The 27,202-nt window shown below is 46.6% G+C and overlaps 1 protein-coding gene across 1 annotated transcript in view; it reads left to right on the forward strand.

Annotated features, from left to right (window-relative positions):
- The first annotated feature begins 2,843 nt into the window (after nucleotides 1-2,843).
- Nucleotides 2,844-27,202, forward strand: part of AADACL4 (arylacetamide deacetylase like 4) — a 29,116-nt gene continuing 4,757 nt past the window's right edge. The window contains 6 exon segments of the mRNA XM_040262838.1: nucleotides 2,844-2,856; nucleotides 11,413-11,435; nucleotides 11,437-11,553; nucleotides 20,826-21,017; nucleotides 21,019-21,043; nucleotides 25,857-25,920. Of these exon segments, the coding sequence (XP_040118772.1) occupies nucleotides 2,844-2,856; nucleotides 11,413-11,435; nucleotides 11,437-11,553; nucleotides 20,826-21,017; nucleotides 21,019-21,043; nucleotides 25,857-25,920 (434 nt within the window).

Consider the following 27,202-nt stretch of genomic DNA (forward strand, 5'->3'; position numbering starts at 1 on the left):
GCCACCAGGGATACCCACCCCTCAAGCCCCAGATAAATGCCACCTCTTCCCAGAGTCCTCCTTCCTCACCCCCCCCAACACCCCACCACCCCAGATTGTCCCCAGGCAGAGTAGTTCATCCCAAACTGTGTGTTCACACGTTGGGTTTCTAATGAATTTTAAATTATGATTTGGGGTTCCCTTTATAGGAACTGATCCCCAAGACTGTGAGAACATAAGGATTATTAATCAACATACTTTATCTGTATCCTCCATCTTTGAAATTTCAGTCCCTCATTCCCTCAGGATTTCGCTTAATGTCACCTCCTCAATGAAGCCTTCCTGGAAGCCCCTTGACCCTGTGACATCACTTCGCTCTCATTTTACACCCCCTTTCACCCTCTATCTCCCTCTCTTCCTCGTTTTCCTCATTAACAATCCTCATCTGACTTACTGTATTTGAATTATTGCTTGTTTAGCATCTGTGTCCCTCCTTTGGGTGTCAGCTCCCTGACCACAGGAATTTATCTGCTCATCACTGTTGTGTCCCAGGGCCAGAACAGGGCCCATCCCCTAGTAAGTGTTCAATAAATATATATGGGATGGGCTGATTCCCATTTTACTGGTAAGAAAACTAAGGCTTGGGAAAGTCAAGTCACCAGGCCATGTGGCTGGTGAGAAGCAGTCAGTCTTTCATTAGAAACCCGCAGGGCTTGAAAAGGTTTAAAATTGCATTTCCATATGACCCAGCAATTCCACTTCTGGGCATATACCCAAGATAAATGAAAACATACGTGCTAAATCGCTTCAGTCCTGTCTGACTCTTTGGGACCCCGTGGACCATAGCCCACCAGACTCCTCTGCCCTTGGGATTCTCCAGGCAAGAATACTGGAGTGGGTTGCTATGCCCTCCTCCAGGGGATCTTCCTGACCCAGGGATTGAACCCACATTGCTTATGTCTCCTGCATCGGCAGGCGGGTTCTTTACCACCAGTGCCACCTACGTCCACACAAAAACTTTATATGAACGTATGTAGCAGCACTGTTCACAATAGCCAAAAACTAGTGTCTGTCAACTGATAAATGGACAAAACAAATGTGGTGTGTCCATATAATACAATAGTATGCACTATAAAAAAAAATAAAGTACTGATACATAATGCTACAACATAGATGAATCTTAAAAACATTATGCCAGAGTGAAAGAATCCAGATACTCTTCAAAAGCGACAGTTGGATTTTTTGGTCTCTTTGTATCTTTTTGTCCAGAATTTGCTCCAGCCACACATGTTGGAAGTTATTTTCAGTCCTATACAGTTTCTTTGTATTTTGTTGCTCAAGGAGAGGTGTGTCCAAGTGCAAGCACTGCAGCAAAGGGTCCCAGGGTCCCAGGGTCCCAACCTGTCTCATTCCCTGCTGAGAGACTCTCCATCCTTATTCTTAGGGCATAAGGCGCTGAAGGTCTCTTCTGAGACTTCTTCCTGCTGGTCAGGAGCCACAGACTTAGCCTACCCTAGATGTGTAGAAGTCCCTTGCTGCCTCTTCCAAGGACCTATAGTGACCAGGGTCACTTTCTGCTGGGATGCTCTGAATTCCTTGAGCCACCATGAGCCTTACTTCAAACTGTTGGAACTGGCCTGATCCCTGGACATACCCCTACTCTCACCTGATATAAAGAACAAACTTGCCCCCTGACCACAGGAAGTGAGCAAGCAAGGGCACCTTTTGTTTACTCTCATCACCACCTCCTCTAGTAAAGGCTTGTCTGGAAAAAAAAAAAAGTCAGACGCTAAAGATCACATATTACATGATTTCATTTGTAAGAAATGTCCCAAGCAGGCAAAACTACACTGGTAGAAAGTAGACTAGTGGTTGCTGGAGATGGGGAGGAGGTTGAGTGGAGTGACTGCTAGCGGCACAGGATTTTTGGCGGCGGCGGGTGATGAAAATATTCTTTAAGTTGATTGTGTTGATGGTCGCACAACTCTGTGAATATGCTAAACACCACTGAATCATATACTCTAGGTCATGTATGGACGTGAGAGTTAGACCATGAAGAAAGCTGAGCACTGAGGGATTGATGCTCTCGAACTGTGGTGCTGGAGAATACTCTTGAGAGTCCCTTGGACTGCAAGGAGATCAAACCAGACAATCCTAAAGGAAATCAACTCTGAATATTTGTTGGAAGGACTGATGCCTTCAGCATGTACTTTGGCCATCTGATGTGATAAGCCAACTCACTGAAAAAGACCCCGATGCTGGGAAAGATTGTGGGCAGGAGGAGAACAGGGAGATAGAGGATGAGATGGTTGGATGGCATCACTGACTCAGTGGACATAATTCTGAGCAAACTCTGGGAGATAGTGAAGGACAGAGGAGCCTGACGTCCTGCAGTCTACGGGGTCACAAAGAGTTGGACATGACTTAGCAACTGAACAGCAACAACAACAAAATGAATTGTATGGCGTGTGAATTATATCTCAATAAATGAAAGTTGCTCAGTCGTGTCCGAGTCTTTGCGACCCCAAGAACTATACATTCCATTGAATTTTCCAGGCCAGACTATTGGAGTGGGTAGCCTTTCCCTTCTCCAGGGGATCTTCCCAATCCAGGGACTGAACCCAGGTCTCCTGAATTGCAGACAGATTCTTTACTAGCTCAGCCACCAGGGAAGCCCAAGAATACTGGAGTGGGTAGCCCTTCTCTAGCAGATCTTTCCAATCCAGGAATTGAATTGGGGTCTCCTGCATTGCAGGCGGATTCTTTACCAACTGAGTTATCAGGGAAGCCCATATCTCAATAAAGCTGTTATTTAAAAAAGAAAAACCCCATGGGGGCTCTATGCCGGGTGTTGGAGGGATAAGATGTCCAGTGAAGGTAGGCATGGATCCTGCCCTCTCTCTTCATTAGCAGTGGGGAGGCAGAAAGAAGTCATTGGTCACAGAAACAAATTCTCATTTGTGGAGATGTCCCAAAGGAGGAGGAGATGCAGGGTGCAGAGAGCAGGGCAGGTAAGTGGGAGTTTGCCCAGGGCAAAGTAAGAGCTCCTATACCTTGGCCACCTGATGCGAAGAGCCGACTCATTGGAAAAGCCCTTGATGCTGGGAAAGACTGAGGGCATGAAGAGAAGCAGGGAACAGAGGATGAGATGGCTGGATGGCATCACTGACTCAGTGGACATGAGTTTGAGCAAACTCTGGGAGATAGTGAAGGACAGGGAAGCTGGGTGTGCTACAGCCCAAGGGGTCACAGAGTCAGACAACTGAGCAACTGAACAACAAAAAGTAGGTGAGGTTGGGGAAAGTTTACTGGAGGAGAGAAGACCACCTCGGCTCCCTGTCCCCAACACTTGGAAGGCCTAGGCCATACGGTCGCCAGGCATACTGTGTACTGGAAGCTCCACCTGGGGCAGGCAGGAGGCCCTCCACAGGAGCTGGCACTTGTGAGGATGTTTTACTGTATTGTATCGCTTAGTCACTAAGTCCTGTCTGACTCTTTGCGACACTATGGACTGTAGCCCTCCAGGCTTCTCTGTCCGTGGGATTTTCCAGGAATAATTCTGGAATGAGTTGCCATTTCCTTCTCCAGGGGGTCTTCCTGACCCAGGGATGGAACCTGTGTCTCCTGTGTTGGCAGGCAGATTCTCTACCACAGAGCCACCTGAGGATGCCTTCTGCTTTTTAAAACCCTGGGTGGTAGCCAGACTGGTTCAAATTCTGCTGTAGTGAGTTGAAATGTAGCTCCCTCAAAAGATATGCTGGACTTCCATGGCGGTCCAGTAGATAAGGCTCTACCTGCCAATGCAGGGCACACGGGTTTGATCTCTGGTCCAGGAAGATTCCACATACCATGGAGCAACTAAGCCCGTATGTCACAACCCCTCAATCCACGAGCCTATTGAGCCTGTGTGCTGCAAACACTGCAGCTCAAGTGCCTAGAGCCTGTGCTCCGCAACAAGAGAAGCCATCACAACAAGAAGGCCTCGGCCTGCAACTAGACAGCAGCCTCCGCTTTCCACAACTAGAGAAAGCCTGTTCACAGCTACAAAGACCCAGAGCAACCAAAAATAAAGAAAGAAAGAAAGAAAGAAAAGAAAAAGAACCCAGCACAACCAAAAGTAAAGAAAGAAAAGCTATGTTCACATCCTAATGGAGGTTAAACTAAGAATCTAGATCACTCTAGATTACCCGAAAGGACTCTAAATCCAAAGACATGTCATTATAAGAGAAGAGAGACACCAGAGAAGAGGATAAAGGCCCATGAGGGCAGAAGCAGAGACTGGTGTGAGATGGCCACAAGCCCAGGTCCACATGAAGCTTCCAAAAGCTGCAAGACGTGGGGGGCAAGTCTCCTCTACAGCCGTCAGAGTGGGAGTGCCCTGGTCCACACCTTGACCTTGGCACTTCTGGCCTCTGGGATGGTGAGAATCAATTTCTGTCGTTTTGAGTCATGTTGGTGGGAATTTGTTAGAGCAGCTCCAGGAAATAACTCCACCTGCCTTCTGCATTTCCCAGCTGCCTTACCTGGAACACATTTCCTGATGCTCTGAGGCTTGGGCTCCTCAGTTTTGCAATGGGGACATTGAAAGTGCCTATGCGACAGGGTGTGTAGGAACTTGGTGAGATGATCTAGGTAAAGCTCTCAGAGAAAGGCTTGGCACTCTCCCTTAGTACCTCTCACTTGGCGTGAACCACACTTCTGTCTCCCTGCAGGGTCACAAAAGAACTTGAGAAGCCCCCATGCCAGCCTCCATGTATGCTCTGTCATACCTGGCAGAGGACCTGGATTCATTAGGGACTATCAAGGTTGCGATGTAGGAAATGCTGCTAATGACACTTTGTGATGTCATTTTTAACCCTGTTAAAAGGGATAGCAGGATCTCACAAAGGTCAGACCACAGATACTAGGTTCAGACTCCCTGAGTTTAGATTCCTGCTCTGTGACCTTGGGCAAATTTATTAAACTCTCTGTGCCTCAGTTTCCTGACCCATAAAATGGGTAGGATATTCATCATGCTACTACCCTTCAGTATTTGTAAATGCATAGACTGGTGCTAGAAGATGTTGAATGGTGGTTAACTAAAGGACAGACTCAATTAGGAGGACATTCCTTTGAATCTGAAAACTAACCAAGTTTCCACTTAAGGCAAAACTGCCTCTTTGCTGCTTGCCCTGACCCTGCCTCCAAGTGGAGGCTCACCCTCAGGAGAGCTCTCAGGCAGCATGGTACTCAGGATTTTCCCAGGCAACACTTCTGAAGGCTGGGAGGGTAGATGCTGCCCTTGGCCCTGTGTGCCTGGGTTTCTCTCTGGAAGACGTATCCAGCTTCGCACTGTGAGCCTTCTCAGGCCACGACAGAAATGCTGCTGCTGCTGCTAAGTCACTTCAGTCGTGTCCGACTCCGTGCAACCAAAATGCCGCATCAACCCAAATAACACATAACAGGGCCGTTTTCTCAAGGGCCCTGCCCTCTGAATTCTTGGAATTCTTGGGCTAATGGGAGTATCTCCCAAGGGCTGTGGGTCAGCTGGGCTGATTCACGCAGCAGGGGGCTCGGGCTGCAGTCTGATGGGATGTGGACTTTCCCACTGTCCTGTGAGGCTAGGCGCATCCTGGTGGGGCTCAGGCCCCACCTCACCTTCCCTGCTAGCTAGCATCCCAAAATTTTGCCTTTGCAGAGGGTGGAGGGGCTGGCGCTACCACAATGCACACCCCAGAAAATGTAGCACCACTCCCCAGGTACCCGGCCTGAGATGGGAGGGACCCTGAGCCCTTCAGGTTGGGCACCTAATGCCTCTCACATGATCTGGGTAGGTTTCAGTCTCCCTGAACTCATTTTCTCACTGGTAAAATGGGGTTCCTAGCATTCACCTAACAGCATGGGGTAGAATTCGGGGCCACTGCCTTGCTGTGCTTGGTATCCCCAAGAGATGGAGTGTCATCCGAGCCCAGTCTGGATGCTGTGTCCTCACGGCTCATGGGAACCTCGGGTGGCTGAGTAGAGGAGCCACTGGTTTGCCACCCAGAGTGCCCTCTATTGTTTTTCCTCCCTGCAGTCCTGTTTCAGAAACTTGGTTCAAAACTCTGCTGTGACCAGTGATGCTCCACATGCTTCCAGATTTCAAATTCCAGAAAGGCATCCATCCATCAGTTCAGGTGTGCTGAGCAAACCTCTGAGCACACACTAGCCTTGGGAGGGGGGCCCTGGAGGGTGAGCCTTCTTCTGCCTGTCTGTCCATTGGTCCATTTGTCTGCCATTCTGTCTATCCATGATGGATTAGATGGGCTAAGTCCTCCTGCTTCCTGGCTCTGTAAACACAGGCAAGTTAGGTAATCTTGTGCTCATCTATATGGGGATGATCCCAGTATCTATCTCTTAGGTGGTAGCTGGCATTAATAAAATTTACACAGGTAAGGGACTTAACAGGCTTCTCTGGTGGCTCAGATGGTAAAGAATCCTCCTGCAATGTGGAAGACCTGGCTTTGATCCCTGGGTTGGGAAGATCCCCAGGAGAAGGGAATGGCAACCCACTCCAGTATGCTTGCCTGGAGAATCCCATGGGCAGAGGAGCTTGACAGGGTACAGTCCATGGGGTTGCAAAGAGTCAGACATGACTGAGCAACTAAGCACAGCACAGCAAGGGACTTAACAGCTGTGCCAGCTCATGGTAGGCACTAAACGAGTGTTGGAGCATATTTATTACTGTTTTTGGTATCGCTGTTCTTATTAGGACATTATTGGAACTTGCACGAAATTAACACCCAGCCTCACATGCTTGGCAGAAACTCCTTCACCTTTGGCAGTGATCTTGGGAAGATGTTGAAGTCTTGCACCAGAGTCTGTTTCATGTCTGTGCACTTGTCTCAGTTGGCTTTTTGTAGGGCACCGGTTTGGCAGGTCTCAGTAAGTGGCAACTATTTCACAGCTGCATTGTTGCCTTGAGCACCTAGAGTTTCAGCCACAAGCAGTTCCACGGAATGTGCCCAACAGCATGTGCTTTTTAATCTCCTCTGCCTTTGGAATTTCAGGATGACTTTGAATACTCACAACATTGTCCTCACAGCCTGGGATCTGAAGCCCCATTTCTGCCAATATAAATCCATAGTCTCATTGAAGTCACCTGGGGGTTAAGGGCTTGGGAAAAGAATGGTCTGGGAGTTAAAACCCCAAAGCTCTGAGCTCTTCTTGTCCTGTTTGTGCCCCAGAGATCCTCCATCAGGAAGAAGGAATGATACTGGTTAAGACTGTGGACTCAAGATTAAACTGCTTAAATCAAACCCCTGCTCCAGTGCTTGTTAGTCTAGGGCTTCCCCTTTATGAGTGTCAGTTTCCTGGTCTGTGAAATGGGGATAATGATACTACATTACTTGTGGGCTTCAGTTAAAGAGTGAATGTGATAATATTCCTAAAGCACTTGGTGTCTGGCACATAGTAGGGGTGCAGCAAATATGATTATTCTCCAGTAAGTTTGACCCTTCCCCTTTCCCCTCTGGGTATATGACCTGGTCGAGGTTTTACACTCTGTCTGCTTGTCCCTCTGGGTCTAGTTTCTTGCCTTTTCTACTTCCTGACTTCTCTTCTCTGGGGAGGGAGTCTGCCAGATGAGAATCAATACCTGTGCCAGTGTTGCCAAGAGTGGACTCTAGTACCATGCCCCTCTCGGGCCTTTCACCACCCACAACTGCTAAACCCCTCTGCTTGCATGTTGGAGGTTATTCGTTCATCTAGTTAACTACATCCAAACTCAAGTGGTTGGTACAGGAGCTCAGAAAAGTAGGAGTGTAAGTACAATGTTTCCCATTGCCTTTGCCTTACTTGATACAATAAGGCACCCTTATTCCCACTTTACAGATGAGGAAATTAGGCACAGAGGGATTCAGCAGCTTGCTCAAATTCTCAAATAGGGTCAGAGGAGGAGCCTGACACAAACCCTGTACTCTATCCCCAGACCTCACCTTCTTAATAAACACTAGGTTATGCCGAGTGGCCTCTGCTCTCTGACATCAGGACTGTGGGCCATTATGAGGATTTGCTGGGAGAACCATGTCCAGTTGCGCTTCAATTCTGGTCACATTAATACATGCTCAGTAGAACTTAACCCCATAATGACAATAATACTGCTTTTGTCTCTTTCCTGACCCCCCAACTTGCAATAATGTAGGAGCATCAGTCACAGGACCTGTATATTTTAGATGTTTACTCTTCCTCTCCAACCCACTGCAGTTGCTAGTAAAACCCAAGAGAAATGGGCAGGTGTTGGAAGCCTGATTGTAATGCAGACTTGCAGATTCCCATTAAGTATAAGAAAATCATTAAATTCTTTTCTTTTTTAAAAAAGTTTATTTACTTATTTATTTTTGGCTGTGCTGGGCCTTTGTTGCTGTGTGGACTTTCTCTAGTTGCAGCAAGTGGGGGCTACTCTCTAGTTGCGAAGCACATGCTCTAGGGTGAGAGGGCTTCAGTAATTGCAGCATGTGGGCGCAGTAGTTGGCAGCTCCTGGGCTCTAGAGCACAGGCTCAATAGTTGTGGCACATGGGCTTAGCTGCAATACAGCATGTGGAATTTTCCTGGACCAGAGATTGAACCCGTGTCTCCTGCACTGACAGGTAGAATCTTTACCACTGAGCCACCAGGGAAGCCCCGTAAAATTCCTTCTTGATTATAAGAATTATAATCCTGTGTTTATTGTAGTACAGTCAGAAAAACAAAAACAAAAACATGCCATCAGATGGAGTCAGTTTAGGTCCCAGGGTTTCAGGGTGGGACTGAGAGGTCAGGTCCACCTGGTGATTCAGGTCAGAGTGAGGGTTGGAGGCTGGGCATGGGGTGGGTGCATCTAGGGGAATGGAAGGGGCAACAGACTGTGGGAGGCCACAGATGGGGTGGGAGCGGCAGGACCCTCCTTCTCATCTGCTGTACTCCATGAAGTTTCTGAACTCAAAAGATGCTGATAGTGACTGGGTTTCACGTGGCAGAAATCGCTGGAGGCTGAGGCAGAGCTAAGTCTGGACGATACGATCCAACACAGGCAGGAGGACTAGAAAGAAGCAGAAGGAAAAGTCAAGGTTTTAGGAAGTAGGGGTTTTACCCTGAATTGGGTGCTGGCTCTCAAGAAGCTGGGCGATTCTTAATAAACTTTATTAAGAAGCAGAGAGGCTAGACAGAAGCTGAAGCTATACTTGCCTAAGAATCAGCCGTTACTCATGTGAGCCATTATCGGTCATTACTGTGCCTTGGACACTCCTCTAGGCCCAGCTCTTGAGGAGTGCCTGGCTTCCCCAGAGCTCAGATCCTGCTACATGTGGCTTTATCAGCTCCAACTCCTGCTGTTCAGACGGCTTCTCCTGCAGTAGCTTTCCCTTTCAGACCCCTTGGGTGGTTTCACTGGAGAGTGCCTTCTGCCAGACATTTGCTTGTGAACAAATGTCTTCCCCTGGCACCCAGGAGGATAGATTTCCAGCAAGATTTTTGGGTGAGGGTTGGGGTAGATGCCAGCCAGTCCTGCTGGTATAGCAGCAGAGGAACTATTAGCCAATTCATCAAGGCCCTCTTGTTAGCAATTTCTGGACCTCAAGCCAAAGCAGTGAGAGGTGGGTTTTTCATTGGGTGTGTTATCTCAGCCCTGGGGTAAGAGTTGTTCCTTATATCTGCAATTGTTTTGAGCTTTCTTTACTTCTTGCCCGTCAATCTTGTCTGACTCCTATATCCTGTTACGGTTAATGCGCATGCATGCTAATTTGGTTCAATTGTGTCTGACTCTTTGCGACCCGCTGGACTGCAGGCTCCTGGGCTCCTCTGTACATGGGATCCTTCAGGCAAGTATACTGAAGTGGGTTGCCATTTCCTTCTCCAGGGGAATCTTCCCAACCCAGGGACTGAACCTGCCAGGCAGTCTGCAGGATACTGCAGTGTGAGTACCTGGAACTAGGAAGCAGAGTCCTTCTCTCCTGAGATGTCTCACAGTACTCTTTCTTGACAATGCTTTGCTGCCAATGGACAAAGGAAAGATGTTGAAAGGTTCCAGCCTATTTTCAAAGAGCAGGCAGAAATTGTGAGTTTGGAGCTAAGAGGCAATGCACTGACAACTGGCAAAAACTCAAATGTCATTTAGCAGCAGAAAAGATAAAAACTTGTGGTATGTTCATGCAATGGAATGCTATACCAGAATGAGAATGAATGAACTGATACATACAACAGAAAGATTACATACAACGCAGTGTTCAAAGAAAGAAGCTGCATATAAAGGAACACTCATGATTCCATGTATACAAAATTCAGAAACCAGACAAATGAGTCTTGGCTGTTAAAGAAGGATCGTAGTTACCTCTATTGGGTGTAGTAACTGGGAGAGGGGGCATGGTGATGGGGAGAAGAGGCTCTTTATCCCTGTTTGGGTGCTGGTTACCCGGGTGTGTTAGTCTTGTGAGAATTCCTCAAGCTGATCCTTATGAATGAAGCACATTTTTGTATGCATATATTTATTTATTACAGCTCAGCAAAGTTGACTTGACAAATGAGAGGATGTTTACACACCCATGTTCACTGCAGCACTATTTGCAATTCCTCAGTTACGTTCTCTAATTACCCCTTCTTACAGGAGAAGAAGGGGTTCCCTGGTAGCTCAGATGGTAAAAGATCTGCCTGTAATGTAGGAGACCAGGGCTCAATATCTGGGTCAGGAAGTTCCTCTGGAGGAGTGCATGGCAAGCCACTCCAGTATTCTTGCTGGGAGAATCCCCATGGACAGAGGAGCCTGGAGGGCTACAGTCTATAGGGTCACACAGAATCAGACACGACTGATGCGACTTAGCATGCGTGCATGCACAGGAAAGGAAACGGACATGCAGGGAATGGACCTAAGGGACCTAAGACTACAGAGCCAATAAGTGGAAAAGTCAGGATTCAACCCAGGAGGGCAGACCTCTGAATGGGTCCTTTTAACTTTGGGCTGTGCTTCTTCTCCTAAGGTAAACTGGAACATCAAAGTGGGGTCAGGACAACCAACTGGTGTACAATGCATTTTGCCCACCCTGACCAGATGCCCATGAGGAAGACTGGCCACGTGTCCTGTTTTACAGTGGAAAGATCAGGCCACAGACTCCTATGCAGCCTGTAGGCGACCCCTCCCTTGGGGCCCAGGTGCAGGTGCTGTTTGAGCCTGATCTTTACTGAGAATTTGGGAAGCCCCTCTCCTGAGACTCCCCCTGCCCCGACAGGCGGAGTTGGTTTTCTTGGTCCCTGTATTCCCTGAGGAGGTGGGTCACTCTGGCTCCCCCTGGTCGTGCCATGAGTGGCTCAAGTCACAGGTCAAAGTTAATCCAAGAGTGAGAGGAAGGGCAGAGCCCATATCACTGGCTCAGGTCCTGCTGAGCACCAGACCCAAGCTCCTCGCAACCTTGGGAACACTTTTGTCCTGTGGCCCGTGCTTCCAGCTGCACTAGGCACCTTTTTCCTGGGGGGTCTTTGTCTGGGCTGTCTCTGAGCACTTCCTCACCGCGAATGTCCCCTCTGCTCTATGACATCCTGCCAAGTTCCGATATCTGCACTGCATATTCATCTACGCGGTCACTTTGGTGAGTTGGCACTCAACCCCCTCACGGGTTGGAGTGAGCTTTCTTTCTCTCTCTGTTCCTCTCTCTAGGTCCCTTGGAGGGACAGGAGGGCCTGTCCTTCTTTCATTTGCCTTCCCTCTCTGTCTTCAGACTCTCCCAAGAAAGACAGACTTTGCTACACAGTGGGCTCTCCATGTCTGCAAGTCCTGCATCCGTGGAGTGGGGGTCGACTATAAGAGATTGAGCATCTGAAGATGTTGGTATCGTGGGGGTCCTGGAACCAAGCCTTCACGGACACTGAAGGACAGATGGGTGACAGTCCTCTCTTTTGTGTCTGCTGTTCTCTCCCTCTTCCCTTCCCATCCGTCCTCTCACCCACCCTCCCTCTTTTTCCTTCCTTCAACAGCATTTACTGAATGCCAATCAGCGGGCTCGTTTCTGAGGCTTCCCAAACTATCCCAGCCCCAGCCCCTCCCCTGAAATGGCTCTGAGCCTGACAGAATGAGCCTGCTTCAGCTACAGTGTCTTCACTTCACAGCACACAGGTGTCCCCCACCCCCAGCAAAGATTGCAAGCATCTGGAAGGCAGGGCCCACCTTATCTATCCCAGGGCCTGGCGCCTAGCACATGCATACTTACTGTTTGCTGATCAATCACCAGGGAATTCACCCAGCATTTCATAGTGGCCACCCCACTGGGCCCACTCTGAGCAGGGGTTTGAGATCTGGGAGGAAATGGCGCATGCCTGGAGCAGCAGATTTGGGGATAGTTTGGCTTCTAGTGAGAGGCAGGCAACTTGATTTAATGACAATGTCCCAACCATGAGTGGAGATCAACCAGCTCACACTGGTGACCTGTGGGGAGAACAACTGTTGAAGGAAGTGAGGAGGCCATGCTCAGCTTGGAGAGCTACTCCCTGGCTGTGTGATTTTGGGCAATTTACTTCACCTCTCTGTGCCTTAGTTTCATTATTTCTGAAGGGGGAATAATTGTGTTTCTTCCATCAGGTTGGTAAGAAGATTAAGATACCAGGTGACAAGGGTTTGGTGATATCTGGAAAATAATGGGCTTCCCAGGTGGCCCAATGGTAAAGAATCTGCCTGCCAAGCCAGGAGACGTGGGTTTGATCCCTGGGTTGGGAAGATCCTCTGGAGTAGGAAATGGCAACCCACTCTGGTATTCTTGCCTGGGAAATTCCCTGGACAGAGGATCCTAGTGGGCTATAGTCCATGGGGTTGTAAGAAGTCAGACGTGACTGAGCCCTGAGCACATTCGGTAAATAAGTAAAACGTGTTTCTTGGGCTGTTGGGCTGTTTCACCAAGGATACAGATGACTTTCAGATAAATGAACAAGTCTAGTTTATAATTAGGTGAACGCTACTGCCCCAAGGAGACAGGCTGAGGAGATGGTATGCACATCTCTCTTATTAATCTTGGTCATGCACTTTGCTGGAGGTCAAGTTGTCTCAAGCCAACAGCTGCAATCTACATGGAATTCCAGGCTTTGAGGCCCTTGGACTGAAAATGATGTCCAAGTGGCCCAGAAAACCTGCGATTTTTCCAACCTTTGGTGATTCTCCTCAGGTGTAGCCCACAAGCCAAGCATCTCCTAATGACATCTTCTCCTGGGAGGCTCTGAGATGGGTCTGAGCTTGGCTGTGGAGGGTGAATTTAGCTTGCGAAGTTCCATGCTGGTCCCCCTGGCCCTGAGCCCTCCTAGAACAGACTGGTCACCACAGGTGACAGTGATAAGCGTGGTGATATCCAAGTGGTTCATTTGGTTCCAGAAGACAGACAGATACAGAAGGCAAACGAATTTTAAGGAGAAGGAAGCAAAAACCTAAAAGACTCTACAGCCCAGAAATCAGGTGCCTAGTTTTGTATTCAGACAACTTTGGGTCTGAGCACTGAATCTCCACTTGCTAGTTTTGTGGACTAATGTCTTTGATACTCTATTTTCTCCTCTAAAGTGGTGAGGATAGCTGGAGATGCTTTTTATAAGGGTGAGGCGGAGAGTGAGTGAGAAATGCATTTAAGGTGCAGGGTATAGTGCCGGATGCTTAGAAAGGACTCCATAAAAATAGATTATTATTAGTATATATATAAAATCTTTGAAGGCAAAGACATAGCATTTGCTAAAATCATTATCGATTTGAAGGCTGTAATGAATGACTTCATAATATGAATGGAGAAGGAAATGGCAACCCACTCCAGTATTCTTGCCTGGAAAATCCATGGATGAATTTTCCATGGTTGGAGGAGCCAGGTGGGCTACAGTCCACGGGGTTGCAAAGAGTCGGACATGACTTAGCAACTAAACCGCCACCATGAATAACTTCGGGCTTTCCTGGTGGCTCAGACAGTAAAGAATCTGCCTGCAATGCAGGAGACCTGGATTTGATCCTTGGGTCGGGAAGATCCCTGGAGAAGAGAATGGCAAACCACTCCAATATTCTTGCCTGGAGAATTCCATGGTCAGAGGAGACCAGTGGGCTACAGTCTGTGGAGTTGCAAAGAGTCGGACACAACTGAGCGACTAACACACACACACACACACACACACACACACACACACATGAATGACTTCGATCTTCCTATAAGATATGAGGATTAATATGGAAAATGCTATAGAGTTCATTTTAAAAGTTAAGCTCTGCTAGAATATTTTGTAAAAGAGTCTTAATTTTCATCTGAAGTTCTAGACCTCAGGCTTTCCTAAACTACTGATGGCCCCATTTGTAATACTACTAACACATTCTATTTATTTACTTATTTATTTTTGGCTGCATTGGGTTTTTGCTGCTGTGTGTGGGCTTTCTCTAGTTTCAGGGAGTGGGAACTACTCTTCAGTTTGCGATGCTTGGGCTTCTCATTGTGGTGTCTTTTCTTGCTGCAGAGCACGGGCTCTGCAGGGCTCTCGGGCTTCATAGTTGCAGTGTGCAGGCTTAGTTGCCCTGAGGCATGTGGAATCTTCCCGGACCAGGGCTTGATTCTGTGTCTCCTGGATTGGCAGGTGGATTTCTATCCATCACACTACCAGGGAAGTCCTGATACATTCTTATAAATAATATTCAGTTCAGTTCAGTCACTCAGTCGTATCCAACTCTTTGCGACCCCATGAATCGCAGCACGCCAGGCCTCCCTGTTCATCACCATCTCCCGGAGTTCACTCAGACTCATGTCCATCGAGTCCGTGATGCCATCCAGCCATCTCATCCTCTGTCGTCCCTTTCTCCTCCTGCCCCCAATCCCTCCCAGCATCAGAGTCTTTTCCAGTGAGTCAACTCTTCTAATGAGGTGGCCAAAGTACTGGAGTTACAGCTTCAGCATCATTCCTTCCAAAGAAATCCCAGGAACCGATCTCCTTCAGAATGGACTGGTTGGATCTCCTTGCAGTCCAAGGGACTCTCAAGAGTCTTCTCCAACACCACAGTTCAAAAACATCAATTCTTCGGCGCTCAGCCTTCTTCACAGTCCAACTCTCACATCCATACATGACCACAGGAAAAACCATAGCCTTGACTAGACGGACCTTAGTCAGCAAAGTAATGTCTCTGCTTTTGAATATGCTATCTAGGTTGGTCATAACTTTTTTTCCAAGGAGTAAGTGTCTTTTAATTTCATGGCTGCAGTCACCATCTGCAGTGATTTGGGAGCCCCCCAAAATAAAGTCTGACCCTGTTTCCACTGTTTCTCCATCTATTTCCCATGAAGTGATGGGACCGGATGCCATGATCTTCGTTTTCTGAATGTTGAGCTTTAAGCCAACTTTTTCACTCTCCTCTTTCACTTTCATCAAGAGGCTTTTTAGCTCCTCTTCACTTTCTGCCGTAAGGGTGGTGTCATCTGCATATCTGAGGTGATTGATATTTCCCCCAGCAATCTTGATTCCAGCTTGTGTTTCTTCCAGCCCAACGTTTCTCATGATGTATTCTGCATAGAAGTTAAATAAGCAGGGTGACAATATACAGCCTTGATGTACTCCTTTTCCTATTTGGAACCAGTCTGTTGTTCCATGTCCAGTTCTAACTGTTGCTTCCTGACCTGCATACAGATTTCTCAAGAGGCAGGTCAGGTGGTCTGGTATTCCCATCTCTTTCAGAATTTTCCACAGTTTATTGTGATCCACACAGTCAAAGGCTTTGGCATAGTCAACAAAGCAGAAATAGATGTTTTTCTGGAACTCTCTTGCTTTTTCCATGATCCACCGGATGTTGGCAATTTGATCTCTGGTTCCTCTGCCTTTTCTAAAACCAGCTTGAACATCAGGGAGTTTGCGGTTCACGTATTGCTGAAGCCTGGCTTGGAGAATTTTGAGCATTACTTTACTAGCATGAGATGAGTGCAATTGTGCGGTAGTTTGAGCATTCTTTGGCATTGCCTTTCTTTGGAATTGGAATGAAAACTGACCTTTTCCAGTCCTGTGGCCACTGCTGAGTTTTCCAAATTTGCTGGCATATTGAGTGCAGCACTTTCACAGCATCATCTTTCAGGATTTGAAAGAGCTCAACTGGAATTCCATCACCTCCAGTAGCTTTGTTCGTAGTGATGCTTTCTAAGGCCCACTTGACTTCACATTTCAAGATGTCTGGCTCTAGATTAGTGATCACATCATCATGATTATCTGGGTCATGAAGATCTATTTTGTACAGTTCTTTTGTGTATTCTTGCCACCTCTTCTTCATATCTTCTGCTTCTGTTAGGCCCCGACCATTTCTGTGCTTTATCGAGCCCATCTTTGCATGAAATGTTCCCTTGGTATCTCTAATTTTCTCGAAGAGATCTCTAGTCTTTCCAATTCTGTTTTTTTCCTCTATTTCTTTGCATTGATTGCTGAAGAAGGCTTTCTTATCTCTTCTTGCTATTCTTTGGAACTCTCCATTCAGATGCTTATATCTTTGCTTTTCTCCTTTGCTTTTTGCCTCTCTTCTTTTCACAGCTATTTGTAACGCCTCCCCAGACAGCCATTTTGCTTTTTTGCATTTCTTTTCCATGGGGATGGTCTTGATCCCTGTCTCCTGTACAATGTCACGAACCTCATTCCATAGTTCATCAGGCACCCTATCTATCAGATCTAGGCCCTTAAATCTATTTCTCACTTCCACTGTACAATCATAAGGGATTTGATTTCGGTCATACTTGAATGGTCTAGCGGTTTTCCCTACTTGCTTCAATTTAAGTCTGAATTTGCTAATAAGGAGTTCATGATCTGAGCCACAGTCAGCTCCTGGTCTTGTTTTTGTTGACTGTATACAGCTTCTCCATCTTTGGCTGCAAAGAATATAATCAATCTGATTTCGGTGTTGACCATATGGTGATGTCCATGTGTAGAGTCTTCTCTTGTGTTGTTGGAAGAGGGTGTTTGCTATGACCAGTGCATTTTCTTGGCAAAACTCTATTAGTCTTTGCCCTGCTTCATTCCGCATTTCAAGGCCAAATTTGCCTGTTACTCCAGGTGTTTCTTGACTTCCTACTTTTGCATTCCAGTCCCCTGTAATGAAAAGGACATCTTTTTTGGGTGTTGGTACTAAAAGGTCTTGTAGGTCTTCATAAAACCATTCAACTTCAGCTTCTTCAGCATTACTGGTTGGGGCATAGACTTGGATAACTGTGATATTGAATGGTTTACCTTGGAGACGAACAGAGATCATTCTGTCGTTTTTGAGATTGCATCCAAGTACTGCATTTCAGACTCTTTTGTTGACCATGATGGCTACTCCATTTCTTCTGAGGAATTCCTGCCCACAGTAGTAGATATAATGGTCACCTGAGTTAAATTCACCCATTCCAGTCCATTTTAGTTCGCTGATTCCTAGAATGTCGACATTCATCCTTGCCATCTCTTGTTTGACCACTTCCAATTTGCCTTGACTCATGGACCTGACATTCCAGGTTCCTATGCAATACTGCTCTTTACAGCATCGGACCTTGCTTCTATCACCAGTCACATGCACAACTGGGTATTGTTTCTGCTTTGGCTCCATCCCTTCATTCTTTCTGGAGTTACTTTTCCACTGATCTCCAGTAGCATATTGGGCACCTAATGACCTGGGGAGTTCCTCTTTTGGTATCCTATCATTTTGCCTTTTCATACTGTTCATGGGGTTCTCAAGGCAAGAATACTGAAGTGGCTTGCCATTCCCTTCTCCAGTGGACCACGTTCTGTCATTAGATGGGCCAAAAAATTTGTTTGTGTTTTTCCAGACAATAACAGGAATCATATACTATAATCATAGTATTTATATATACATATAATAACATTTATGCAAACAATATAATTATAATATAGATATATAATACTTATATACTTATGTTTATATTATATATACTATATACTTACATAAATATAAAGCCTATTGTAAATATTATATATAATATTATAAACAATAATAGACAGCATATTATAAATAATATACTCTTAAATAATAAACAATATACATTATATTATAAATATATACTATAATATTATAATAATATTATAAATAATATAGACAGTATAATATTATAAGTAATATTTATTTTATTAAATAAATATATTTATTTTATTAAATTTATATATTATAAATAATATACCATTAAATAATAAATAATATACTATAATATTATAATAATATTATAAATAATATAGACAGTATAATATTATAAATAATAGTAGACAGTAATCAATCTTCTTAAATTGTTTCTGTCCTAAATGACTAGCTCTGGCAAACGTGAACTCATTGCTGGAAAAAACAAACCAAACCAGGCTTTCCTGGCGGTCCAGTGGGTTAAGTATCCACCTTGCAATGCAGGGGACCTGGTTTTGTCCCTGGTCCGGGAAGATCCCACATGCCACAGAGCATCTAAGCCCGTGTGCCACAACTGCTGAGCCCATGCCTCACCACAGGAGAAGCCACCACAATGAGAAGCCTGCACCGCAACTAGAGAGCAGCCACTGCTCTCTGCAGCTAGAGAAAGTCCATGCACAACAGTGAAGACCCAGCACAGCCAAATAAATATTAAAAAAAAAAAACAAAAACAATTCTAACTTCCTGGCCGTATCTAGTGACCTTTCAGAATGTGGTGCTAAGAGATGTTTATCACCACTTTGCATTGTTCAAAATCCCTGAACCATTTACACTTCAAGATGCTGGAATGGGTTCCTCAGATGTGGGCCAAATGGTGGGAAAGGAGGTCATCCTCACGGCCCTGGTAACCTTGCTCTCCTCCAACTCAAGCAGAAAAGTAGTGGTTTTGTTGGGAGTTCCCTTTTGAGAAACCTTAGCCTTGGCAGTGGGGCAGCTGGCATAGGGGTGGGGTTGTCTCCATGGAGGGAATGCCCTGAGGCATCCCACAGACCTTGGGCAAGGTCACACCAATGGATGTGACCTCACACTTGCCAGAACCCACCAGCGATACACTCTCCATGGATGGTCACATCTGATTCCCAAGCTTCATCCTCGGGGACTGTAGACCTGATTCTTCTATTTTACAAATGAGGAACACTGAAGCTCAGAGAAGGGAACACTTGAAGTCTTTCAGTGAGATAGTGGTAGGTAGAGCTAAGTCTTGGAGAAGGCAATGGCACCCCACTCCAGTACTCCTGCCTGGAAAATCCCATGGATGGAGGAGCCTGGTGGGCTGCGGTCCATGGGGTCACTAAGAGTTGGACACGACTGAGCTACTTCACTTTCACTTTTCACTTTACTGCATCAGAGAAGGAAATGGCAACCCACTCCAGTGTTCTTGCCTGGAGAATCCCAGGGACAGGGGAACCTGGTGGGCTGCTGTCTATGGGGTCGCACAGAGTCGGACACGACTAAGCGACTTAGTAGCAGCAGCAGGAGCAGCAGAGCTAAGTCTTGAATTTGAATCTGCTTGATTCCAGAATCCAAGCTGTTTCTAGGTTAGTGGTTGAGAACATAAATTCTATATCTTATTCATTGATGGGCAAGGCACTTGACCTTGGTATGCCTCACTTGCCCCATCTGCAAAATGGAACTGATAATCGTGCTTGACTTAGAAGGGTTGCTGAACAGTTTGAGCCAGTTAATAACCTAAAGCCCTTGGACCAGGATTGGCATGTTGCAGGTGACAGGTAAGTGTCAGCTGTTCTTACTGCGTTCAGTATTATCACCTCGTGCTGTTTGCTTTCTGACACAGACACATAGTCCATGTGAGGTCCATAGACAAGATGATCTGATGTGGTTGAGATGCATTTATTATATGTGATACATTACCATGTAACTACATCTCATGAAATATTTCACTATTTGTTTGCTTATAACCAGAGTGACCATATTAGTTTAAAAACAATAGACTTCTTTTCACATTTGGCAGATAGGTGGCCTTGTACCACTGCTCCCTCCTCCTGAGCCCATGGACTTTCCTGATAGGTCAGTTGGTAAAGAATCCACCTGCAATGCAGGGGACCCCAGTTCGATTCCTGGGTTGAGAAGATCTGCTGGAGAAGGAGTAGGCTACCCACTTCAGTATTCTTGGGCTTCCCTTGTGGCTCAGCTGGTAAAGAATCTGTTTGCAATGTGGGAGACCTGTGTTTGATCCCTGGGTTGGGAAGATCCCCTGGAGAAGGGAAAGGCTACCCACTCCAGTATTCTGGCCTGAAGAATCCAATGGAGTGTATAGTCCATGGGGTTGCAAAGAGTCAGACACAACTGAATGACTTTCATTTTCTTTCCTGAACCCATGGCAGACATCCCTAATTGGTCTCATTACTTTTTTCTGTTGAACACAAATGTGGCTTAAGCATCTGTCCTAATCCACGGAGGCAATGATGGTGTTAACCCAGGTGTTAACCTGTCTCTGCCATCTCAAGCTGGGGGCCAAAGAGAGCCTGGTTGCCAGTCATCTTGCCTTGGACATTTGCTTTGATGAGCTCAATGCCCAACCACTCAGCCCAAACGTGGGCTAGCTCTTTGGCAAATTCTTACCACTGTTCAACCAAGAGCTTTTGGGAGGAAATTCTGCAAACTCGCCCCTTTATCTGGACACACTCTCCAGAGCCTGTCGCTTCCTGATGAGCCCTGGGGCCATGCTTTGAGGCACACGAGAAACTGCAAGAACATCCTAGCAGTTACAAGGAGCAGAAGTCATCTGCTGCTGCTAAGTCGCTTCAGTCGTGTCCGACTCTGTGTGACCCCATAGATGGCAGCCCACCAGGCTCCCCCATCCCTGGGATTCTCCAGGCAAGAACACTGGAGTGGGTTGCCATTTCCTTCTCCAAGGAGTCATCTACCATTCAGATAGACCCTAACTTCTCTAATCTCTCCCTCTCTTTCTCTTACCTCTAACAGGGGAGTATATTTGAGAAGGTAGGGGTTTGCTCCCTGCCCAGATTTCTCCAGTTTTTGCAGAATAGCGTGAGAATCAAGGAGGATCCTGCGCTCGTGGTAACCAACCTGCGTTTTGGGACCATACCAGTCAGGCTGTTCCAGCCCAAGACACCCTCCCCGAGTCCCCAGTGAGGCATCATCTTCTTCCATGGAGGGAGCCACCTTAATGGGGAGCCTGGGTAAGATCCTCCACGGTGGCTTCATAAAGGAAGAGCCTCATACACACACACAGCTTTGCCCCCTACCTCTCCCATGGGAACCTTGTTGGAGTTTCTCCAAGAAATCAGAAATGGATTGCCACTTCCTTCTCCAGAAAGAAATCAGCAGTTGGAGATTTTTACTGGGAGTCCAGACTATGGGCTTTGGGCTCAAGTCAGCAGATGGTGTGGAATTGTTCTTTTTTATACTGTGATAGTCTAGGTCAAGGAGAGGGTGGTGAAGTGGCTGGGGCGGTGAGGGGGGTGGGGGTGGCATTTATGGCCCTGCAGTATTGACTCTGCTCCCCTCACCCTGCTCACCACTCATAGCCATCGCTGATCCTGTGTGTTCTTCCCCCGCAATCTTTCTCAAATGCACGCATTTCTTGCAGGCTCTGCAGCATCATTGTGGTCTTTCTCTTGCCGCATCCCTTTACTCCCACATCTCAACAACTGCTCTCCCGCGTCACTCCTGGCCCTTCACGGTCTCATCCTCACCCAGTAGCCAGAAGGAGCTCATAAAAGTATAAGTTGGAACTTGTCTGTCTTGCACGGAAGCCCTTCTTGTGGCTTTCCAGGTGTTTTGTTTTGTTTTTAATAATTTTATTTATTTTTGGCTGTGCTGAGTCTTCCTTGCTGCTCGGGCTTTTCCCTAGTTTTGGTGAGTGGGGGCTACTCTCTATGTACTGCATCGGCTTCTTACTGCAGTGGCTTCTTGTTCTGGCTCCCTGGCTCTAGAGCACAGGCTCAATGCCTATGGCACACAGAATTAGCCGCTCAACGACGTGCAGGATCTTCCCGGACCAGGGATCGAACCCATATCTCCTGCATTGGCAGGTGGATTCTTTACCACTAAGCCACCAGGGAAGCCTTAGGGTCTTTTTTCAAAAAATAAATTTATTTATCATTTTTGTCTGCATTAGGTCTCCACTGCTGTGTGTGGGCTTTCTCTAGATGCAGCAGGCGCCGGCCACTGTGCCGCAGTGTGCGGGCTTCTTCCTGAGGCGGCTTCTCTTGCTGCAGAGCACAGACTCTAGGGCACCTGGGCTTCAGTAGCTGTGGCGCATGGGGCTAGCTGCCACGTGGCATGTGGGATGTTGGTTCCCAGATCCGGGAACGAAGCCACATCCCTGCATTGGAAGGCAGATTCTTAACCATTGGACCACCAGGCAAGACCCCTCCAGGGCCTTTAGATGAAACCTGAACTTCCCCGAGGAGCTGGTGCTGGCCCTTCAGGCCTCTCCTGCCTGCTCACCTGGGCCGCCCGCCGGCCCACAGTGATCACTCTGCGGCAGCCACACTGCCTGTGCGGCAGACACTCCAGGCTCCTTCTCTCTGAATCTCCCTCACTTGCTGTTTCCCGGCCTCCAGAGTTGTCTCCCCGCACCTCCTCACTTTGCAGAACTGGCGACCCCTCTTCATTCTTCCAGTTTGATCTCAAAGGTCCCTCCCCAGAGTGGTCTCCTGGACATCTTCTCTAAAGAGCTCTCCCTGCCCACTCTAGAGCCCTGCCCTAGGCCTGGGGTCCATCCATCCTTGGCATCATCCTTTGACATTTTCTTCATGGCAGTTGGCACAACCTGAATGTATCTCCTTCCTCCAGGTGTTTCCTTATTTACTGTCTGCATCCCCCAACTAAGAACGGAAAGTCTGAGAGTGCAAGAAAGACTTCTGTTTTGCTTGTTGCAGGACCCCAGGGCTAGACCCACGGTTTTATTTCTTGAAAGAAATAAGATCTCTTCAAGAAAATTGGATATAGCAAAGGGACATTTCACACAAGGATGGGCATAATAAAGGACAGAAAGGATAAGGACCTAACAGAAGCAGAAGAGATTAAGAAGTGGTAATACACAGAAGTATATAGAAAAGGTCTTAATGACCTGGATAACCATGGTGGTATGGTCACTCACCTGGAGCCAGACATCCCGGAGGATGAAGTCAAGTGGGCCTTACAAAGTATTACTACAAACAAAGCCAGTGGAAGTGATGGGGAATTCTAGCTGAGTTATTTGAAATTCTAAAAGATGCTGCTGCTAAAATGTTACACACAAATTTGGATAATTCAGCAGTGGCCACAGGACTGGAAAATGTCAGTTTTCATTCCAATCCCAAAGAAGGGCAATGCCAAAAAATGTTCAAGCTACTGGAGTATTGTGCTCATTTCACATTGTTGCAAGATAATGCTCAAAATCCTTCAAGCTAGGCTTCGATAGTATGTGAACCAAGAACTTCCAGATGTACAAGCTGTGTTTAAAAAAGGCAGAGTAACTAGAGATCAAACTGCCAGCATCCGTTGGATCATAGAAAAAGCAAGAGAATTCCAGAAAAACATCTACTTCTGCGTCATTGACTATGCTAAAGCCTTTGACTGTGTGGATCACAACAAACTGTGGACAATTCTTAAAGAGATGGGAATACCAGACCATCTTACCTGTCTTTTGAGAAACTTATATGTGGGTCAAGAAGAAACAGTTAGAATTGGACATGGAACAATGGACTGGTTCAAAATTGGGAAAGGAGTATGTCAAGGCTATATATTGTCACCCTGCTTATTTTACTTATACGCAGAGCATATCTTGGAAAATGTCAGGCTGGATGAATCACAAGCTGGAATCAACATTGATGGTAGAAATATCAACAGTCTCAGATATGCAGATGATACCACTCTAATGGCAGAAAGTGAAGAGGAACTAAAAGATTTCTTGATGGTAGTGAAAGAAAAGAGTGAAAAAGCTGGCTTAAAACTCAGTGTTCAAAAAACTAAGATCATGGCATCTAGTCCCATCATTTCATGGCATCTAATCCCATCATTTCATGGCAAATGAAAGGGGAAAAATTGGAAGCAGTGACAGGTTTTATTTTCCTGGGCTCCAAAATCACTGCAGATGGTGACTGCAGCTATGAAATTAAAAGATGTTTGCTCCTTGGAAGGAAAGTTATGACAAACCTAGACAGTGTATTAAAAAGTAGCGACATCACTTTTCTGACAAGGGTCCATACAGTCAAAGCTATGGCTTTTCCAGTTATCATGTACTGGATGTGAGAGGTAGAACATAAAGAAGTCTGAGTTCTGAAGAATTGGTGCTTTCAAATTCTCCAGGTGCTGGAGAAGAGTCTTGAGAATCCTTTGGCCTGCAAGCTGATCAAATCAGTTAATCCTAGAGATCACCCTTGAATATTCACTGGAAAGACTGATGCTGAAGCTGAAGCTCCAATACTTTGACCACCTGATGCGAAGAGCTGACTCACTGGAAAAGACCCTGATGCTGGGAGATTGAAGGCAAAAGAAGGGGGTGGCAGAGGATGAGATGGTTATATAGCATCACCAACTCAATGGACATGAATTTGAGCAAACTCTGGGAGATAGTGGAGGACAGTGCACCGGTGTGTCGCACTAGTGTGCAACAGTCCTTGGGAGCCCCAAAATGTCAAACACAACTTAGGGACTGGACAACAGTGAGCACATGAATACATAGATGGATGGATGGGTGAATAACTGGGTAAAGGGATATAAACCAACCAACAAATGGGAGGATGGAGAGATGGCTGCACAGGAGAAAATCTGCCCAGGTGAAGAGATTAGCTGTCCCATTACATGTTCCCTGAGATTAGGCTGTACTGCCACCTTGTGGTAGAATATAATATCTGCACTTGGTCCCTGGATGCTCTCCCTGAGTATCTACTTTGTGAGACTGCACTGGTGGCTCAGTGGTAGAGAATCTGCCTGCAATGCAGGAGACCCTGGAGATGAGGCTTCAGACCCTGGGTCAGGAAGATCCCCTGAAGGAAATGGCAACCTGGCAACCAACGCCAGTGTTCTTGCCAGGAGAATTCCCTGGACAGAGAAGCCTGGCAGGCTGGAGTCAGTGGTGAGCACACATGCACACATCTCCTTTGTACTGGCCCCCTTGATTAAGATCACTCTCCCCTTTCAGAGGCCTCTGGGAGCACTCCATTTTTCGTCTGTGACTGTTCCTCTTCCTCTGCAGAGGAATGACGTTACTTCCAAAAGTAACAGCAGGACTTGCTCAGCAAATATTTTTTAAGGACCTACTATGTGTTAGACCCTCTTTGAGGCCCAGGGGACATTGTGGAGAACAGGAAAGGTCCTTACGGAGCTTACCCAAACAATGGGGCCAAGCAGCGAAAGAAAAACAAGTGTATGCGTGCTCAGTCGCTTCAGCTGTGTCCGACTCTGTGACCCCATGGGCTGTAGCCCGGCAGGCTCCTCTTCCATGGGATTCTCCAGGCAAGAATACTGGAGTGGGTTGCTATGCCCTCCTCCAGGGATCTTCCCGACCCAGGGATCGAACCCTCATCTCCTGCATTGACAGGTGGATTCTTTACCACTGAGCCACCTGGGAAGCCCATACATATATATATTTACATATATAGATATATAATTATTATTCACATTTCAGGGCAGACATGCCCAACTTCCCTCATCTTGGCTTTGTTGGTTTCAGAGCACCAAGCCTTCTAACTCCAAGGTTTCCCCTGCCGTCAAATAAAACATTGTGGCTGGTGAGCCCCAAGGCATATCTGCTCCCCGACATTCAGCAGACTTGGGTGGATTCAGGTGTCTGATTTTAAGCTTTTTCTATTGTCCAGGCAGAGTTGGCCAGAGTCACTTCAAGGGAAGCAAGAACAGGAAGAGAGGGGAGCTGTCACACCTAGTGCCAGCATTGCTGGTAGCTCTTCCTGTGAGCTGGGGGGCAATGCTGGGCCCTGTGGGCACCAATCCTTGTACAGGCTACTCACAGGCAGCTGCTGCTGTGTTGGTTTTGCCTTGCAGACATATACCACAGCCTGTGTTGTTCTCTAGCCCAGGAGACTGACTCTGTGCTGCTGGCAGTTGGGTGAGTTGCTGGAGAAAGTTAGTGGGTGTTACCTGGTGGCAGAAGGTAGGGGTGAGGCCCCAGATGATTTGCAGAACAGAGGTCCTAACCCTGGAGAGACATTCTTGCATATGTGTCCATGGAGACAGGCAAGATAGCATTCAAAACAGCCTAAACCAGAAACAACTCAAATGCCCATCAACAGGAAGGACATGAAGTCAGTGTTACATTACACAGCCATTAAGGCATTATGGGATATGGCATAGCTGTTCAAATGAAGGCACACTCATAATGTGGATGAATCTTGGCAGTATAAAATTTAGTGAGATAATTTTCAAAAAATTACATAAAGCGAGATACTCTGTCTACAGAATGAAAAACAATTAAAATCAGAGCAACACTTTTAAGGAATATGCATAGGCACAATGAAATTACATAAAAAGGAAAGAGAATGATGGCTATGTGATTCAAGGTAACCATTCCCTCAAATGGGGGAGGCAGTGAGATGGGATGGTGCTGGGGGTATTATGGGGTTGGCTGAAGATTCTGAAGGTTCTAGTTAATATCCTGGCTGTTCTTTGGGGCAATGATATTTTTCACATTGTTAAAATGAATAACTAATGAACTTATGAACTAACTAGCTAGCTAATTAACTCCCGACCATGAAGGGACTAATGTTGGGAGCATCTCAAGGAAGCCATAACTCTGAGCACCTGAAGTTCCTTGAAAATAGGAGAGGGCTTTTGAGTGAATGGAAGGGGCTGTGGGGACCACTCACCAGAATTCTGGTTCTGAATCCAACAGATCACAAGTCACAGGGAAACAGTTTAGAGAACACAAGTGAGAGAAGCTAAAAACGTTCCCTTTAGATTTAACCTCTAAAACAAGCCCCCTCAAACAAAGCAACTTCCTCAGTATCTCCGGTTTTCTTTATGAGATGGAGGAAGATAGCATCTTTCCAGTCCTCATCATTGTACCTCCCAGCCAGCTGAGCCTCATGTCTGACATTCCACCGTTAGAGCGTCCATCAGACTCTACATCTCTGAGGGCTTAGTGATAATAAAAACATCCCTTGAATACATAAAGGTGTTAATAAGCACCTCTGCTAATACCTTGTTGAGTATTGCTGAGGATATTGTTATTCTTGGGCTTCCCAAGTGGCACTAATGCTAAAGAATCTGCCTGCCAATGCAGTTCAGTTCAGTTGAGTCACTCAGTTGTGTTGGACCCTTTGTGACCCCATGGACTGCAACACACCAGGCCTCCCTGTCCATCACCAACTCCCTGAGCTTACTCAAACTCA

The sequence above is a fragment of the Oryx dammah genome, unplaced genomic scaffold (genome assembly GCF_014754425.2).
Source record: "Oryx dammah isolate SB20612 unplaced genomic scaffold, SCBI_Odam_1.1 HiC_scaffold_21, whole genome shotgun sequence".
In the NCBI taxonomy this organism is placed as follows: Eukaryota; Metazoa; Chordata; class Mammalia; order Artiodactyla; family Bovidae; genus Oryx; species Oryx dammah.